This window comes from Podarcis melisellensis (assembly GCF_964234715.1).
Source record: "Podarcis melisellensis genome assembly, chromosome: 4".
Taxonomy (NCBI): Eukaryota; Metazoa; Chordata; class Lepidosauria; order Squamata; family Lacertidae; genus Podarcis; species Podarcis melisellensis.
Window position 1 is genome coordinate 12,624,513 of NC_138531.1, and position 16,337 is coordinate 12,640,849.

Genomic DNA, 16,337 nt, shown 5'->3' on the forward strand with positions numbered 1-16,337 from the left:
TAGAAACACAGTAAGAGGAAGGCATATTTGGCAAACCCTCACCTTGATCAACTCCCGTGCGGAAACCCATGTCCCCACATGTGGATCCAGAACTGGCCTCCACAGCAACTTCCGGACTCACTGTTAAGACAGTGTTTATGGAAGACGCTCGGCTACGAGGGATCGCCAAAGATGAAGAAAGAAGGAGGTTCTCATCGCACCACCTCCAGCTGCGCTTTACGGGCACAGCTGAGAGGGGCTCGAAGTACCAAACACGCTTTGCTTTCCGCATCAGGTCCCCGACCTATCAGCAATATACTATGGATCCATCAACAACAATATATCCTTAAACATGTTAAATTAACTGAAAACAGCTTGCAGATACTTAATTGGCTTAGGATTTTATTTAAGTTAAGTGCTGAATTAATAGGTTTAATTTCATAATGTGAAGATCTAAGGATGTTAATGTTTAAGTTAAATTATTTTAAGAACTATGATTTGGAAAACCGTTAAAAGGACATGCAGTGAAATTTAACCAAGGGGAAGCGAGGAAGTCACTTAACAATGTTAATTAATGTATTTTTAATAAGGTTATGATTTATGTTTATTTGCTCTATGTTTTTGTTTGTTTATAATGTTGTGAAAAGCAAAAAAATATATATTTTGACAAGAATACGTCCGCACTACCAATAACGCGGATCTGCGCCGCGAAGGTTGCGCAGCATCGCGTTGGGGAAGCTCAGCATCTTATAACGGTTCTCGTTCGGTCGGCCCCGCCCCCTCCCTCCAAGCCCCGCCCCCTACTCCGGCGGCTGTTGCGTTCGTCTCCGATTGGAGCTTTCCCGCGGACCAATGGGAAGAGCGGGGCCGCGATCCTACGGGAAAGAAGCGGGCGGGGCCTGGCTGGAGGCGAGCGCAGCGATTGGACGGCAGGGCCGGGGGGGCGGAGCCCGCTGTCGGGCCGCCGCCTGTGCGTGGCAGCCGCTCTGAGGGGATTCTGGCGAGGCGGGCGAAGCGGGCCATGGCGAAGAAGGTGGCCGGGGTGGCGGTGCTGGTGGCCGGGGTGCTGGTGCTCGGCTTGTGGCCGCGCGGCGCCGAGAGCTCCCCGAGGAAGGCGGTGGCCGCCCGGCTGGCGGCGAAGTGGCCGGCGACGCCGTTGCTGCTGGAGGCCAGGTGAGGGGACGAGAGAGAGGGTTGCTGGAGGGGTCAGCTGAGGGAAAGCGAGGGCAGCTGAGGCGCACCTCCGAAAGGGGGCGAGGGATGACCTGTGTCAGGAACAAGGAGACTAAGGGGAAAGGTTGACCTCGGGATCTGCTGCCCCTGTGGATCTGCTTGCCTCATGGGTGCGCCTGCCCTGGGTGGGGAGATCGAGTTGGAATCCTCCGCTCCCACCATCCCTTATTCTAGGAGACCACGAGGGTAATCTACTCCAACCCCCTCTGCCCTGCAGGAATCTTTTGCCTAAGGAAGAATGGACAAAATTTAAGGATTATTTAGCTAAATTTGTTAAGTTAAACTAATTGGAAATAGCTTGCAGGCAACAGATTGGCTTAGGAATTTGTTGATATTTAACATGTACAATGTCAAATTGAAAAGATATAAGGATGTTAATAGGCTAAGTTTATAAGAATTAAGATTTGGAAAGGCGTTGTAAGGATATGCATGGAAATTCAACCAAGGGGAAGCGAGGAAGTCACTTAACAATGTTAATAAGTGTAATTTTAATAAGGTTATGATTTATGTTTGTTTGTTTGTTTGTGTGTTTTGTTTGTGTATAATTTTGTGAAACTTAATAAAAAAATTGGGGGGGGGGGAGGAATCTTTTGCCTAACATGGAACTTGAACCCACAGCCCTCATGCCCTACCTGTTGAGCCAGCACTCCACAAACTCGGCATCCCAGGTGTCGGGTACAATTCCAATCATCATCCCTGGCCCTGCGAGCGAGGGATGCTGGGAGTTGTAGTCCAGCGACAGCTGGGGTACCCAAGGTTGAGAAGCGCTGGACTGCGCAATCTGCAACCAGATCTCCTGGTGAGAATCCAGAGGGGATTGGGAATCACAGCTCTCCCGGCTGCCGGACGCCGAGGGAAAAGGACGTCAGGGCAGTCCGATTGGGAGAAGTGGAGACGTCCGGTGCCAGGGAGTGTAGTGTAATGGTTAGAGCAGCCTTTGTCAGCCTTATGCCCTTGGGCTGCAGACGCCATCAGCTGCAGATAGTGCACCTGGCAGGAGTTGGTGGACGTTGTAGTTCCAGCAACATCTTGAGGGTGCCAGGCTGGTTAAGTCTGGAGAGACTCCTTCTGAAATACTCAGCCTTGAACGTCATACTCTTTCACCTACCTCACAAGGCTGTTTTGAGGAGAAGGGAGGGACAATGAATGCTGCCTTGGACCTAACTTGTAGGAAAGTTGTGATATACATAAGATGAATGCTGTGATGTATGTAACATTAATTGTCCATGGAAGTCCATCATTTCAATTGATTTAGGGTCGTTTCCTTGAAAATCCATTGGAGTTTATGGAATGATTTATGGGCTTGTCCCAAAGATTTTAATGGCATTTTAGGGAGATTGTTCCAGTGAAAGTGTCTTGGAGTTGTAATCACAAACCAAATAAGTGCCCCTGCATTCCAGCCCTTTTATAGTATTCGTATGAGTTCATTTGCCTTATTGGTATCTCCATTAAGAACGTGTAGCCATGTGGTAAAATACTGAGGTCAGATATCTTACGTATCCAGCAGTATCAAAAATAACAAGAAACAAGTATGGGTCTTCATCTGGCATGCACATGAATGCCATAACATGCCAAAGTGATGTACTGTAAGAACCTTATTTCAAATAATTCTACATGTCACCAGTAACAATTTAATACCTCAAGATGGTTGATCTTTATACAGTATTCCAGCAATTTGACCAATATTGCCACACTGTGTGCACGCTGCATATAACTATGTAAAAAATTTCCCACCTCCTTTTTTATGCTGTCATTAAAATAGAAGAAAATGAATTGGTGTGTTTAAATAGCATTATTTTCTGCTATGTTAAACCAGAAATGTTGCTTGCTATTTAAGCTTATGAGTGGTCTTCAGTTTGGCATCCTGCTCCTTTTCCTGCCACCCCCAAAATAGATTCATTTGAATTTGTGTTGTGTCTTAGTAATAAATAATCCAGTAGTTACTCCATGTCTTCTGGGACTGTGCCTTTTTATCACAATTTGAGACAAAATCCTATTCCAAACAAACTTTTCATTGCAGAATTTGCACATAAGTAGATGTAGGCATAGCCCTTCTAGGACTTTGTCACCTGCGCAGCAGTAAACAATGTCCTCCACTATACCATTTTATTTCAATAAAATAAGAAACGTTTCTGTTGTATAAAATATCATAAAGAACAAACCTTGTTTACAACTCATGGTATGTTTGAAGTAAGGCAAACTATAGACCTGGGTTTGGATGACAAATTAAGCCAAATTATAACTCAGCCCTGAGGAGTGTAAGAGCGATATCTCCTCTTTGGGAACCTGTGCGTTTGCGCTAAGCCATGGTTTGCTGTGGCATTACATGCAAATGAGTCACTCTGTGAAAAAATACACAACTTCTGAGCCATTAGGAAACATCAAGAATGGTTAGATCATGTAACACAGTTATTGTACATGGTGGTATGGATATCACATAATTTAAAAATAAAATAAATAAAATACATTTATGTAGTTAAAACTTACTATTTTAATCTGTGCAACATCAGAACTTAATTCCAGTTGTATATGATTCAGAGTTTTCCTTAGCAATGAACATTCAATAAACCTCTTGTACAATACCATAAAATTTTGCACTGTATGTTCTACATGTATGGAGGAATGAGGCAACATAACTTGCATGTCTCATCATACTCAGTTTTCATCCACTCATTTTACAGTACAGGCCTGCCTGCTGAGCTCATGGGTGACTGAATGTCTTTAAAGTCATTCAGAGTTAATTGTATAAATCCACTTTCACTGGTGTACTTGCTGAGTGTGCTAGGGTGTCATATGTACATAGCAATTCTAAGTAAGTTTAATCAGAAATAAGTCCTACTAAATTTAACAGGATTTATTCTCAATAAATATGTTTAAGATTGCAGCTTTTACCTCAGTTTCCTCTCTGTAAAGTGAGAATTACATCCTGCAAGCTTAATTTGAGCAAGTGCTATACTGTATAACTGAATGAAAACATCTCTGCCTTAGTTGTTCAGTCTGCATTGTTTTTAAATCAATCTTTAATTGTTTTTGGACTTAAGAAAAACCTGTCTTAGCTGTTTTTATTGTATATTTCTAAATTTCCTTAAGGGGCATGTAGAAGAGGATTCATTAATCAATTAATTAATAGGTTGACAGCTTAATACAAAATATACTTCCGGGGATCCAGTGCTCTGGCTATGTAGATTATGTCTTGTTGTTGGTTGGTGACATGGGTTATTATTCTGCACAATGTTTGCTATGTAGTGTTGTTCTACTGATCTCAAAGGACTTTTACAATTTTGGGGTGAGAAGTAAATTATGTCTTTAAATCATTTAGGCTTTTTCAAACACTTAGGGAGAATTGGCATAGCAACATCTTCTGGGATGTGTGAGGTTAGGATCCATCAGATCCCTAGTTGAGCTGGGAGGTTCCCAGTGGACCTGGGCTACACCTGCTCGGCTTCTTCATCCTTAGCTCAGCTGGGGATACACTGACATATCACCCCCATCTGTCTTAGTTGGATCCCACCTTACTGAGTTGAGCTCAGTGGATCTTAAAATGGCATAAACCTTGAAAAATGAGTTTTCTAGAGACACAGTGGGGTCAGTCTGGAGAGGGAGACTAAAGCTTGACCTGGCAGGGATAAATTAAACCAGCAAAAAGAGTGGTGTAATTCAAATACAATTTTAAAGACTTGTTCCTCCTGTGCCAGTTTTAGGCAGGCTTTGCTAGCAGAAGCCCTGTTCCTGAATGGAGTTTGGATCCGGTGTAATTTTTGCACCAGCTTAACTGATGCCAGGCCTGCTATGTGCCAGCTGCTTGTGTATAGGATCGCTCACTTGGGCTTCTTCTCAAAATGTTTGTATGTGTCTTATGAGCTATACTAATGGATAAATTATTACACACATTTTTAACAGTGAATTCATTGCAGAAGAAGGCAATGAGCAATTCTGGCAGTTTTTGGAAACAGTGAAAGAATTAACATTATACAGGAAAGGAGGTAAGTTGAGTTTGTTGTGTATATCTAGATTGGCAGACCTTTCTGTAACTTGTACTGTGTAATAGTGTTAATAGTGTGCATGCTTTCAACCAAGAGTGGTTAACCTGGGACTCTCCAGTTGTTGTTGGTTTACAACTCTCCCACCATCCTTGACTATTACTGGTCTGGCTGGAGCTGATGGGAGGTTTTGGGTTTTTAAAAACTTTGTATGTTGTGCTTTAGGAATTTTTTATTCTTTTTTATGCAAACCACTTAGAGATTTGATTATATTAAGCAATAAAATATGTTATAGAGAAATAGTTCAACAACATCTGAAGTGTCACTTTAAATGCACAGTGTATTTTGCAACCTGTCCTTAGTAACGCTTCACTTTCTGGTTTCTTTACATTAAAATAAGAACGCTGAGACAGTCCAAGACGTGTTGATGCCTGAAGTAGAAAATCAGAATGATATCCTCCCTTCCAAAAATCCATTGCATAAAGTAGGCTGCCTTGCCCTGGCTGATACCTGCCCTTTGCAGTCAGCCACTGATTAGACTGATGGATAGCATGGACAGGTCCTTCTCAGTGGTGGGTCTGCACCTCTGAAGCTTATTTCCTCAGCAGATATGTAGGGCCTCCTGTTCTAAGAAGAAGAAAAAATATTTTTATTTCAGTCTCTCTTATTCATCATGATATTGGAATTGCTGTTGCTCAATTTTTAGGGGTGTTAACGCGGTTTAATCTGTTTATTTTGGCTATTACGTTTTCATGGATTTTGTAGGTGATTATGCCTTACAAAGTGGTATGTAAATGTAGTAAGTAAGTAAGTAAGTAAATAAAGGCTTTTTAAAATATTTGCCCAAACCTTTTTCATGCCCCCATCCTTATTTATATTCTGCATCATCTTCTTAGTTATCAGAGATCTTTTAAAAAAGATTTCTGATCTAAGCATCCCAGCATTTGTTGGTGGGGAGGGGAAGCAGCATGAAGGAGGGTCTTGATTTTGGCCTTATGAGTGAGCCTTGTCACTTGGCAATTTCATAATGTCATATCCGGGTTCATCCTCTTTTCTGTTCACCACATGGAGTTACTGATAAATGTGTAGGTACAGCATTTTTGTATCTATAATAACCCAGAGCTCTTTTCTGCTGCACATGAAAGGAGGCGACTGGAAGGTTTTGTTTCTGTTTGTAACAAACCATAGTTCCCCATTACCTTCAAACTTGGAGAAAAGTGATTTGCTTAAACGCTTGCTACTGAGAACAAACAAGAATCAAACAATAGTTTCAGATTCTTATTTACTAATTAGCTAAAACAAGTTTAGGTGTAGCAGTGAATCAAACATTGCATGCTAATTTTAATTGTGTCCAGTCATTTGGGCACATCACAACATTTTGTTTGTTTTGGGGATTTATATTCCTCCTTTAAATGCCCATGGTGGCTTCCATGAAATAAATAAATATTTATATATATCTACGAAAGCAAATATATATATATATATATATATATAACATTTCCACAGAAGGGGGCGTCTACACATTCTGATGTTTGCTTTGCACAGGTTTGTGCATAACTCTAAACTATGGTTAGTGCACATCAAGGTTTATAAACCAGCAGCACACCATGGCTTACAGGTGAGGTTTGTTCATGTTTAATAAACCATGGTTAGGCTGCTGCTATGGCTTCAAATGATCTAATAAACTGTAGCTTAACATTAAGTGCGAATCACATCATGATATGGTCCTAGAGTTGCATACTGTTCTCTTTAGGTCATTGTTCCTCCTTAGTCACTCCTCACCTCCTGGGACTGCAGAGTTTTTCCCTGTTCCAAGCACTAAGACGAAGGAACAAGGTGCCACAGCTGGTCCTCATACTTACGTGTTATGGTGAATTAAAATATTTCCACCCAACCCCAATCAAACTGCCACACAAGCTGGCTGCCATTAAATATGGTTGTTACAGAATTGTTGTCTTTATAATCTTTAGTCCTTGGGGACTTGCCCAGGTGTTCAGTTAGGATGGCAGCCGTAATTGCTGTTTGTTGAAAGAAAATTATATGCATAACCACTCAGTGGAATAGCAACCTGTTTTCTGTCGTTTGTTTATCTGTACTAGTACTACTTTATTTTTTCCTTTTCCACAGCACTGTCTGTCTTGTCTTCCTCCATTTTCCTCTTCACTTTTTCAACAACACAGCACATTTTGCTTGTTAGTTCATAGGATTTCAGGCATTTACCTTAGCTTGGGCCATTTTATTTGGTAAAATGGTTAGTGATTAGTACACAGTAATACTCTCTGATGTATGATTCAACTTCTGCACCACTCTTTTCAGATCGGCAAGAGAAACCAGTTCACAAGTCAATATACCTGCCCTTTGATGGACTCTTAATAGCATGTTTTATGTTTAATTTGTAAGCCCCCAACTAGAGAAATTGTACTTTGTATTAATAAAAAATTTAGAATTGGCCAATCATCTGAAATCCTACAACGTTCTATATTCCAGATACTTTTATTTGCCAACACGTAATTGTAATTCAGTGATATTTGGGACTAGATGTTAACATCTCACTTGTATTTCTTTTCCTTTTTTAATACAGTCTCGGAGCATTCTTATTACAACTTAATCCTGAAGAAAGCCGGACAGTTCCTTTCAAATGTGCAGATTAATCTTTTGAAATTTTCTCTTTCCTTACGAGCACATTCCCCAACCATTCAGATGTTTCAGCAGGTGTGTAAAATTGGCTGGTACAAGCTAGGAATCTGGATATGGCTTTGGTTCACATGCTAAAGAGGGGCTTTCAAAAATGGCTTCTCATTGTGGCTGTTGTCATACTGCAAGCCGTTCTCTTGCAGAAGCTTGCAGCATGGCTAAGAGCGCTTTCTTCATGCTGCTGCAACCCTCCCTTCCAAAATGTTTTGTGGTAGCGTGATGGTCTGCTTGCTAAGCTGCTGTAGAACTATAGTGCTGCATGGAAGGGAAAAAAGATCAAAGGGATGGATTTACAGTAGCATCCAAGTGGTGGTGGTCTTCAAAGCAGCCCTTATTCTCTAGTAGTGTTGTTGATATTGGTAGGACTGGTCTGGAGAAAAACACTATTTGCTTTACATCCTTATGACCTCTTCAGGTGAAACACATCTGCATATATTGTTCAGTGTGAACTCAGAAGCAAGCATCAAATCGGTCCCACGCCATAGAGATAGTGGCCTGGCTTCCATGTAGGGATGAGCGAAACCATGGCTCCCAAAGAGGACATAATGGCTGCTTTGCTCCTCCTTGTCATTATGATGTTGTGCTGTGCTGACCCAAGTCTCTTGCAAGACAAACTGCAAGTTGCAAACAAGGACCTAGGAGTTTGTGGTTTGGATGTGAAAGCTAAACCACAAGCATGAATTTGGATGTTATGCTAAGCCAAAGCACAGCTTAGTATATTGGCAAAACAATTTTGGAGAAGAAAAGCTTCCATGATCTCCTCTCTGGGAGCCTGCCCATTTGTACTAAGCCATGGTTTGGCTTAATGTTATGTGTGTAAGACAACAATGAGTGATCCAGGAAGACTCAATATTATAATAAACGCATGTTATCCCAGTTTATATCTTCATTTCTGCCCACTAATGGGGTGTGTGCAGAGTTCAGTCCCCTAGATTACAGGTTGGCCACATGTGCTTTAGAACTAACAAATTCCTTGTAATGTCTAAATGTGGGAAACTCTCTCCATACCCCAACTATAGTTAGTTAAAACAAAATATGGTCAAACAACTCACCTGGCTCAACAGAAAATGCTGCAAACTTGCTGTTTCTGATATGAAAAAGAAAGCTGTATCCTATTGATGTTGACACCAAAGCTGAGTCTGATCTTAAAGTGGGCATTTCTGAGGGCATTTTTGGAAGTAGGAGAATTTGCCTATCAGCAAAGCTTATACTTTATAAACTAGTTTAATAAAGGGTGTCCCTGTCATGTGAAGTAGGCACATGTTTTTGCAAAAGTTTGTATAAAAACTGTCCAAAGGTTATGTATTTTGACCTCAACTGGAGATGGAGAATGTGAGAAAAGATGATAGCTTCCCTGTTTACTTCTGTTATTTCCAAAAAAGGTGTGTTCTGTTATCTTAATAAAAAAAGAAAATTGATTTCTAAAACATCCAAATAACTGTTAACGGTGGGCATTCTGAGACAGGATACATTGGTGTTACTTGTAGGGCTCCGATCTTTTCATTATTTTCTCCTCACATACTTGGTACTTAGACGCACAATGTGATAGCAGCTGATGAGCTGTTTTAATCAAAGGAAGGTGCATTACTTTTAGGATGAAATGCAATTACACCAGCTGGGTTGAGTGTAATTGTTGAAATATTAGATTGCAGCTGATGAGCCGCCACCGAAAGGTTGCAGTGCATTTGTGGTTATCCATGGGAAGAGCACCTGTAAGACTAATGAAATTTGGAAGCTTCTGAAGAAAGCTGCTACAAGGTAAATATAATGAGCTATTTTGAACGAACAGTTCTTAAAGCTTTTGTTCCACAGCATCACATTTTTATTTGTTTTGGCAGCACACATTTACCTTTGTTCTCACCATATAAACCTGGATATTGGGACTCAATGATACATGTTGGTCAAAGATGCCACTTTGAGTTGCAGCTGTTGCTTCATCTCAGGCGCCTGGGAAGAGTGATTGTCTGCAATCTTTCTTCCATATGAACTTTACATTTCAGACAGTGCATGTCAGTTCAGCTCCATCTCTTGGTCTGCTGCCACCTCCATCCTATTAGGTGGCCTCCCCTGACACTCCAAGAGTTCTGATTCTCTGATTCTGCAAGAGAGTGTTGAGTTCTCCCCATGGAACTGTGTGGGATTGCCACATAACAGCTATTATTTTCTTTTTTAAAGATTGGTGGAGCTTTTAAAACCATGAGAGAAGTAAGATGTTTGTGTGAGATACTACACATTGCACCTTCTGATTTAGAAATATTAGCCAGGCTGTCCAGTGCCTGCTCTCTGCCACTAATGAAAATTGGCAAATTTCAAACTAGCCAACTAACTTTTCTCTGACCCAAGTGGTCACATGTGTGGTTCTGACACAGATTATATGGTTACAGGATTATACCTGTGGGATTAGAACACACATTATCACACACATTGAGACAGAATGTGGCTGATATGACATTAACAGATGTGTTATGTATGGGGAAACCAGGCTAGTTTGAAACCAGCCTCATATAACCAACATGCATAAGTCAAATTAATGCACTTCCCCTTATCTTGGGAGGAGATCTTCCTGTGAAGCTCTGTGTGTAAAGAGGTTTGAGCTGGCTGCTCCAGCTCAGCCACATGGTTCTCACCAGCCACTCCTGAGTTCCTTTACAGTAATTTAGGAACTTTCACCACATTGTAAGCTAACTTTTACTGCCTGTGCAACTTCTGACTGATGTCTGGAAAAGCACATGAACCTAACCTTTGAAGAGTTTGTAAGTAAACCAACAACAATATCCAGCTAAGTCCTACACAGAGTAGACCATTTCAGTCAATGCACCTACCTTAGCCATGTCCATTAATTTCTGTGACCATCCTCTGAATAGAACGTAATATTGAATGCAATCCATAGATGTACATGATATACATTTGCGCGCGCACACACAAAAAGTGACCTTGATAGGCACTGGCTTCTGGCTCTCTACTTGCTTGCAACATTTGAAGGCTACTTTGGCTGCAGGGATTAGGTGCATTATTTCAGCCCTTCTGATCCTTCTCCAGATCTGAAGACAATGGTGTTTGATCCCATTGTCTGCTAGCCTACATATAGTTGATGAGAACTGATACAGACTTCAAAGCATATGCATGCCTAGATTTTTTTGGCTGAACTTCAGCATGTTCTAAGGAACATTACCCCTAGTGTCCCTTAAACTTTAGTTACAGTGGTACCTCGGGTTAAGTACTTAATTCGTTCTGGAGGTCCGTTCTTAACCTGAAACCTGAAGCATCACTTTAGCTAATGGGGCCTCCTGCTGCTACTGCACCGCCGGAGCACGATTTCTGTTCTCATCCTGAAGCAAAGTTCTTAACCTGAAGCACTATTTCTGGGTTAGCGGAGTCTGTAACCTGAAGCGTATGTAACCCGAGGTACCACTGTACTTTGGTAGGATAGAAGCGCTGTGCATGCTATGAAAATGAACCTTGTGGCTTCTCCCCCCCCCCCCCCCCCGCTCTACTCCCTGTGGATATCCTGCTAGCAGAATTAGCCCATAAATTGTGACATTAAAAAATTACACATAGTTTAAAATGGCACAGGATTGCAAAGTCATTAAATTCTCAAAGTCAACACATTCTTCTTGTTTACAAGGCACACACATTATGCATAGGATTTTGGCTTACATAGGAGTAAGTTCCACCAGAATGGGACGAAGCTACATGTATGTTTTGACTTCTGGTCATGGTGAGAGTGTTTCTACTTTTTGATGAAACAAAGCATAAATTCAACTAGAGCCTGAACTACCCATGTCATCTTTAGTGACTGCATTCCCTTTGGTCTAATAGCTACCATGAACGGTACTAAATAAAAAGTCTGCATGTACTGGATAATTAAAATAGCATTCAGTGCTTTGTGCTTGCACCTGTGTAGCTTTTTTATCTGTGTCATGATAAAATGGCTGATGCTGAGTTGCATCTTCAGATGGAAACTAACTTAGCTTGTTCTGCAACCAGTTTTAGCTACTGTGATGTCCTTAGTGTGAAATCCTGTATCAGACATTCCCAAACTCGTCCCTCCAGCTGACTTGGGACTACAGTTCCTGTCATCCCTGACCACTGGTTCTGTTAGTTAGGGATGATGGGAGTTGTAGTCCCAAAATAGCTGGAGGGCTGAGTTTGGAGATGCCTGTCTTATATGGTACTTCCTTATCTGAGAGGAAGCCCCATTGGACAAAGTGGGTTTTACTTCTGAGTAAAGATGTATTGGATTGTGTTACATACTTTGGTCAATTGTTCAGTAACCAGACAGGGAAGTCTTTCCCGTTCTGGCACACTCCAGTTAAGTTATTCCTTTTGAGCTGACAAGTTATTTGTTCTTAATCCAAGGCCCAAGCCATATCTGTTCAAAGGAGATCATAAATTCCCTACGCTTAATGAGACTGGCCCAGTAGTGATCCTTTATGCCGAAATGGGTACAAAAGACTTTGCTACCTTTCACAAAGTTTTGTCTGAACAAGCACAAAAAGAGGAAATTGTTTACGTTCTTCGACATTTTGTCCAGGTAAGTGTGTGTGTGTGCAGAAGGAATATAGTTAACTGCAATTGAATTAAATTTTGTTTAAATCTTTCCAAATGTCCACGAAACCCCATTGTTGCATACTTTGTTGTCAGTTTCAAAGCTTTTCAGCCACAAAAGCGAAACACTGGGGCTATTGGCCTTCTGTCATACTTATGGGTTTCCTATAGGCTTCAAATATAACACAGTACATTGAAATTAACAGGAGAAGGACTGGCTTCAGATGAGCCTACAGTCAGCCACTGGAGAACTGATATATCTTGTAACAACAACAACAACAACAACAACAACAACAACTTTTATTTATATCCCACCCTCCCCAGCCGAAGCTGGGCTCAGAGCGGCTAACAACAGTAAAATGATAAAACATTCTAAAAGGATGTTGTAAGGAAAGTAACGGGTGGCGTTTTATTGAAAATGATTATTTTTCCTTCACCCCCATTGTTTTTAAGTTCCCATTGTGGGTGGCCAGATGCAAAAGAGGACAGGGTTCCTGTGCCTTTCATATTATAAAACATCTGCTACAGCTCCCACTTCTGCACAACTATTAAACTATTAATTGTCTTCTTTTGCATCTGTTTGCCCTATTAGTGAAGCACTTCCTCCCTTCTTTCCTCTAGATGTTCTTTACAGTATGTCAGAATTCTTCCCCTCTACAAGCACAGACTGCAAACCGCATGCATATACTGCATCAAGCATCCTCCAAGTTAATATTGCATTAATTGGATCCTGACATTAAGTCACAAGGCCTAACTTTGATGTGAAGTCGTTTTTTTAATTGAAGTCACCTAGGCTGGTGATGAAAACTCTGTGGAGCAGTCCCCAAGAAAGTGTGCATGGATGAGTGTAGTGTCCGAAGTTTTAAAAAAAATCTGACCCTAACTTTATGATGACGATGATAATGATATTAATAATAATTTGTACCCCGCCCATCTGGCTGGGTTTTCCCCAGCCACTCTGGGCGTCTCCCAACAGAAAATTAAAAACACAATAAAACATCAGACATTAAAAACTTCCCTAAAAAGTGTTGCCTTCAGATATCTTTTAAAAGTCAGTTGTTCATTTCTTTGACATCTGATGGGAGGGCATTCCACAGGACGGGTGTCACTACTGAGAAGGCTCTCTGCCAATAGAAGGTATTCTTTCAAAATGTAGGCCTCTATTAGTTTTAGAAACAGAATGATTAGAATCCATAGTTCTTGTCTAATGTCTGCTACAACTCACAGTACAATGCTATACTCTGAAGTAAGTCCCTCTGAATTGTATGGGGATTGCTATCAGGGTAGTGGGTATAGGATTGCAGCCTTAACGGGCAATTATTTGTAAAGTATAATCCTGATATTGTGTATGTTTACTCAGGAGTTCAACAGATTTAAATGTGATTTACTCTGAAGTAAATCTAAGTTTAGAACTTATTTAGAAATGGCAGTACTTAACATTCCTCCCTTCTGTTCTTTTCGAAATGATGTACTCGAGCAGAAACCTAGCTCCGAGAAGATGTATTTGTCTGGATATGGTGTGGAACTTGCAGTAAAGAGTACAGAATACAAAGCGGTAGATGACTCTCAGACCAAAGGTACATTTTTCTCCGGTGTGTGGTATTACTAGAGACATTATCATCACAAAATATTTGGCAGTGTCTAGAATTTTGAAGGCAGTAATCTTCTACATTGCCCCATTGAAGTTAATGGAAAATGTCTTATTGGGTCAGTAATTCACCCAGTATTTGTTTTCCTGACACACACCGCTGGTTGTGATTGCATTTTGTGGGATATGGCAAAAGTAGCCACAGGCGTTGAGAATCAATATAGAAATGTACATCTGTAATTTTTTTGTAGATGGAATGGAGAACTCCTATTTTCTAACTGTATGCCAAACCTGATCTTCCTCCTTTTTCATCTATTTGACGACCTGTCTTAATTTCTTTCTTCCTCTCATTTTAGGCAGTGAGTTAGTTTCTTTGATAGAAAAAACTAGTAATTGTAATCAGGTCTAGAAAGCAAATATATTGTCATAATTTTGTACATGTGTTTTGTTTAGCTACAAATAATGTAACAGCAGAAGGAGCCAATGAGGAAAGTGAAGTCCAGGGCTTTCTCTTTGACACATTAAAGTGAGTTTATGTTAATTATAATTCCATACTGGCATGCTTGCTTTTACAAACTTGTGTTTTTAGTGCTTGAATAAGATCTGTTGCAAAATCATCTTTTGAAATTTTACCTGTTTTATGAAGTTAATTTAAATTGGTAGTTACAAATGTCTTGAAATGTTAAAATGTTTCTTTTGACCATATTGCAATTGTTTTAAGATCAGGTTTCTGTTGAAGAATGGATGCACATAGACATTTTCCTGCTGTGCAAATAAATATATTTTATCTCTTTAAAAAGGCATGTTGTTTGACAATTTGAAGATAATTTACACTAAGCTTGGTTACTTGCATAAGCACATCTCTTTTATTTTCAGTTAGGATGAAACACCTTTTGTGCTGGTAAATGCTTTATATATCATAAAATATCCTCTAGAGAGGAAAGTGACAAACATGAGGAAGAACAAAATTGCACCTTTGCTCAGCATGTCCCTGTTTCATACAATAGCATATTTTTGAGTGGAAGCAAAAGCTATCACACTTCATCACATCATGTAGATGAGGCATGTCCAACCGGGCAATTGTGATCGATTATGGGGCGTCCCTGGTCGATCTCGTGATCCTGGTCGATCACGCCTCCCCCCCCCCCCCCGGAAAAAAGAAGAAAAGAAAAGAAAGAAAGCTCAACAACTTTGGTGAAGTCTTCCTCAAAAAAGCTCCACAGCTTTGGTCAATCCAAAGGGCAGATGACTGCCAGCTATAGTGGGAGTAGATTGCATCTCTTAGGAGTTGGCCATGCCTGATGTAGACCATTACATCCTATAAAATACTTGGGACCTTGAACCTGCAATTCCGGAAGCAGGACCTGCACTCATAACAGCAACAACAACACTATTTCCATTCTCATTTTCATTTTTATTAGTAGTTGTATCATTTATATGCCGCCCATCTGACTAAATTGCCCCAGCCACTCTGGGTGGCTTACATTTTGCATTAACGTAAAGAATCAGCTCCTTATATGATAACGGCTGCCATTTTTGCTAAATGTTGAACATGATACCTAAAATACCTAATACGGGGAAACGGATGGTTAAGATGCAGGGTCCAGTGGCCATGGCTCAATCAACATCCTTTATTAAGAACTAAGGAAAATTAACAAAAATAGATACGTTTATAGAAAATTAGGCACCATTTATTGGCTTTTGTGGGTGTAGCCTATTAATTCCAAGCTCATATTTATCCTTTATGAAGATAAACTGTAATGAAAATAAACCACAAACTAAAAATGTCTTCATATTTTATTATGCAACTATCACTGACGTTTGTTAACTGCCCTAGGAGCCTTTTTGGATGTAGAGTGGATTAAAAATACTTTAAATAAATGCAAAAATAGAACACATCAAATATAGACGTTGAAATAAATTTCCTCAGTGAGTAATAAATGGCTGAGTCACGTATTAGAGAAAGCCTGCTTAAACAAAAAAAGGATATCAGCAAATGTCTAAAGACCATTACTGGTGGTGTTTAATACTGGTGGTGCCTAATATTTTACTTCGCCAAACCTTTATTAGGCGTTACAAATATAGGCCATCGTAAAACATCTATGTACAAAATTTTAAAATATATACAAATAAATAGCCATGTAAAAATATATAATAATGAGGATCACCAGAGATGCTACTGATAAAAACTCAGCCACCCTTGCAGTTACTTGCGGGTTAATATTAAACAGAATCTGATATTTTCATTGTGCCATGAAGACTACCCCCAAAAAAGGGGATAGCATGCATTTGCGTAGCTGGTTGTACAATGGGCA

The 16,337-nt window shown here is 40.3% G+C and overlaps 1 protein-coding gene across 4 annotated transcripts in view; it reads left to right on the top strand.

The window, feature by feature from the left end:
- The first annotated feature begins 947 nt into the window (after positions 1–947).
- Positions 948–16,337, top strand: part of UGGT2 (UDP-glucose glycoprotein glucosyltransferase 2) — a 77,467-nt gene continuing 62,077 nt past the window's right edge. For 2 of the 4 annotated variants that reach the window (XR_014167681.1, XM_081908130.1), the window contains exons 1-7: positions 956–1,152; positions 5,113–5,195; positions 7,774–7,904; positions 9,532–9,644; positions 12,246–12,420; positions 13,915–14,011; positions 14,476–14,548. Coding sequence is in view for 3 of the 4 variants with exons in the window: in XM_081908130.1 (XP_081764256.1) it covers positions 1,001–1,152; positions 5,113–5,195; positions 7,774–7,904; positions 9,532–9,644; positions 12,246–12,420; positions 13,915–14,011; positions 14,476–14,548 (824 nt within the window). In the remaining variant the exon portion in view is untranslated. Of the gene's footprint in view, positions 1,153–5,112; positions 5,196–7,773; positions 7,905–9,531; positions 9,645–12,245; positions 12,421–13,914; positions 14,012–14,475; positions 14,549–16,337 lie in introns of those variants that run through there. The other 2 variants (XM_081908132.1, XM_081908131.1) reach the window with 2 other exon arrangements.